Source organism: Cariama cristata, unplaced genomic scaffold (genome assembly GCF_000690535.1).
Source record: "Cariama cristata isolate BGI_N322 unplaced genomic scaffold, ASM69053v1 scaffold16597, whole genome shotgun sequence".
NCBI lineage: Eukaryota > Metazoa > Chordata > Aves > Cariamiformes > Cariamidae > Cariama > Cariama cristata.
Genome location: NW_009626215.1, coordinates 5,730 through 9,224, shown reverse-complemented (window position 1 = coordinate 9,224; position 3,495 = coordinate 5,730). Strand labels below are relative to the sequence as shown.

At 54.1% G+C, this 3,495-nt stretch overlaps 1 protein-coding gene across 1 annotated transcript in view; it reads left to right on the top strand.

Moving 5' to 3' along the window:
• The window catches only part of CCL5 (chemokine (C-C motif) ligand 5), a 1,394-nt gene extending 1,059 nt beyond the window's left edge, over window positions 1-335 (top strand). The window contains exon 3 of the mRNA XM_009703934.1: window positions 248-335. Coding sequence (XP_009702236.1) covers window positions 248-335 — 88 coding nt within the window. The remainder of the gene's footprint in view (window positions 1-247) is intronic.
• The last annotated feature ends 3,160 nt before the right edge of the window (window positions 336-3,495 follow it).

Genomic DNA, 3,495 nt, shown 5'->3' with positions numbered 1-3,495 from the left:
AGAAAGGGCGCGGGAAAGGTGGGGGGGGGGGGGGGGGGGGGTCTCCCAGGGATCCTTGCCTGCTGGGTTTTAGCAGGCTTTGCAGCCCCCTCATGCTTGGGGATTTGTGGGATGGGAGCCTGGAGAGGAGATGATCCCCTTGAGATCTAGCCCTGATCACAGGGAAGGTCAGCATGTGCCTAGGAGGTGACCCAAGGCCCTCATGTCCCTTTCCCTCTCTGTAACACCTCCCTGCCTGACTTGACAGGTTCATCACCAGGAAGGACCGGGAGGTCTGCGCTAACCCTGACGCCAGGTGGGTGAAGGAATACGTGAACAGCCTGGAGCTGGAGTGAGCACTGGGAGCTGAGAGGTCTCTGGCCTGGAGAAGTCCTGTAAGACCATCCAGCAGAGTCTTGGCACAGACCTAGAAATCCTGCTGTCAAGCACCAGGACCTCCTGAGTCACCTTGGGACTCCTGAAGTTCCTTTTGTCATTTAGCCATGATAATTTAACAACCTTTTGGGCAGCTGTGATGCTGGGAACCTCCTGGCTTTGCAGACCCGTCTTGGCACAGCCTGCTGTGTGACATGTGGCTAAATTGTCCTCTCCTTGTGCCCCTGCTGCTAGAATGGGAGGGGGACTTTATCCCCAGAGCTATTTGTGGGAAGCGGTCTGTCAAAATTAAGTATGAGTGCTGTCATGTAAACCCAGGCTGACTTCCAAGTCAGCTGGCTGAATTTTGCCATGGTATGGTAGATGCTGTAAGATCTGTCTCCTTAGCAGAGGAAGTGGTACGCTGGCTGCTTACAGGATGCTTATTGTGGAACCACGTTATTGAGCCTTGTTCTCAAAATGCTGTCTCTTGCTGGTGCCAAAGAATAAAGATGTTTTCTCTCTGTGTCAGCTCTGAAACAAGTTGTTCCCCTCCTGCTTGGAAAAACGGGGCCAATAGGATCCCACTACAACAGTTTTGGGAGAGGCAGGGGAAGAACTTGCCAGCAGGAAATGCCTCAGCCTCCTTAGCCCTAAAAACCTTCCCTTCTGCATCACCACCCTGCCCCCAGCACAACAGCAGCAACCCCATCATGACTCCAGGACCTCCCAGGGCCTCTGCGCTGCTGCAGAGCCAGACCTCTCCCCCAGCCCTTTTCCCCCATCATATCAGGGATATGATCAAGTGTTGGTGGAGCTGGACCCAGTGGATTTGCCACTGCAGGTTGTTTGGCAAAGGGGTGGTTGGAAATCACAGGGTAGGGGTGCAGCGGTGTCTCTGGAGTGAGCTCGAAGGAGCAGGGCTCAGGGGCTGGCCAGTTGGGACCACGTTCCCAGCACAGGATCCTCTAGGGCTGCAGCCTGAGCTGTGCTCAGTTTTACTGCAAAAGACAGGCATCAATTATCAGCTGCTTTGGGAAGGAAAGCTGAATTCAGTTTAAAAAAGCACCGGAGATATTTTGCACCAAGTAAAACCAACAAAAGCACTTCATCAGGCTATGGTTTGCATTTAAAACTAGCCGATATCTTCATGGCTAGAGAATGAAACTGCCAGGTCTGACCTCCCTGCTGCTGAAGCTCTGTGGGGAGTGGGCATGGGGACCTTTTCTCTTGGGTATGTCTCCATCAGAGCTGCCTGAAGCAAAAGCTCAGAAGCTTTTGTATTGCCCCTTGGCGAAAACTATCCCCATCTGGCAGCTTGTGCATGCCAAATTTTCACCTCTCAGGACATTTTCCACCATGAAATGAGCTACTCCTCACCCCTGGGAGGAATTTCTCAGGCCCCCCTTATTGCTAGCAACAAATGATCCCCCATAATTAGGGGCAAGCAAACCAGCATGAGATACAGTGTCCATAAAACACTCTCAAGCCCATTGGTGCCATGGTGGTCTGCAAATGTTCAGGTTATCTCTTGTTCTCCCCTTGTTCATCACCATCTCTCCACAGGTGTCTCTGTTTTTTAATGAGCATTTCCTATTACAGTTCCTTATTAACTGCCTCAAAGTCTCTCTTTTTGGCAGGAGCCAATTTCACAGCTCTTCCCCACTGCTTCTGGAGCTCTCCACAGCCTGGGACTGTATTCCCAGCAGCAGCTGCCTGCCTCGGTGCAGGGAATGGATGCAGAAACTTCGCAGAGCTCAAGGGCACAGAGGAGGCTCAGTGCCCAGGAGGAGGGTCCCCAGAAAGGATGAGGGCTGCCCCAGCCATGAGGCCAGGGTCACCAGAGCGTAGTCCCACCAAGCGCAGGCAGCGGAGGGAGCACCAAGATGTCTGTGCACCGAAAGCTGGTGTCACAACCTGAACTGACCTTGTCCATGCATCCCAGAAGGGCACCTGCCTGCGTGCTGCCTAGGTGCTGAGGAATGGAGGAGGTCCCAAGGGTCCCAGGGATGGAGGCAGTCACAGGGATAGAGGGGGTCCCAAATCCTTGGTGATGAGGCACAAGGCAGCACAGCCCCAGGCAGAAGAGGGTGGCTGTCCCTGGGGATGGGGAGGAAAGGTGTTGGAGAATGGAGGTGGGTGCTGAGGGGTTGGTGCAGGGCAGAGAGAAAAGAGGCAGGGATCTGGGAGCAGAGGAGAGAGGGGGAGGATGCAGCAAAGGAAGGGATCCCAGCACTTAGGTCTGGGATGGAAAGAGCCCTGTTGGGTCAGTGTGATTTACAGGTGCAGGGGCTGGGGCTCAGGGGCAGCATGCCCCACAGCCCACCCTGGCAGCAGTCTTGCAGAGTGAGTAAAGACCTGACAGGAGGAGATGGGGGACAACGTGGTCCACAGGAGCCATGGCCCAGTTCCATCCCAAACTGGGGCTCACAGCAGGCTCATGGCTGGGTCCCCACACCTTCCCCTGCACATCCAGGGGTCTGGGCTGTGGAGAGTAGGGTTTGGGGGTCCCAAAAGTACCACTCTGCTGGGGGTGGGTGGGAAGGAGAAGCCTGTGCATCAGGGAGGAGGTCCATCAATGTCTAGGCTCAGTGGTAGAGACAGGCGTTATAAGCAGAAAGACAGTGTGAAACCATGTCTACAGAATAAGGGTGAAAACTGCTAATTTTCAGCACACCTGAAATGCCCCTACCCTCAAGGTAGAAGAGGAATGCCCCAGAGTATCTCTGAAAGGAGCCCAAATGTTCTGCAGGCTGGGCAGGTATCTCAGCAGGAGGGGAGAGATACAAGGTTCTGTTTTGCATCCTTGCAAAGAAGCTCTGGCACAGCCCTCTGAGGCAGGAGGCAGGGGGGACATTGGGACACAGCCCAGCAGCAGAGGGAAGCAGGGAAGGGATCTAAAATCAGCCAGGTCTTCCTGAACATGAGAATAATAAAACAGTGCTCATGTTGGTTTTCTTTCATACAGTGATTCCTTAAACTCTTCACAGAAAGCTTTTAAGCATTGCTATCCCTCACTCACAGATGGGGAAAGTGAGTCACGAGCTTGCATTTGCAGAGTCAGGCTGGGTGAGGTGGGCTGATGGGGCCGGCCCTCTGTGTTGGGGTCACAGGTCCCACTTCCCTGCCCACAGGACCATG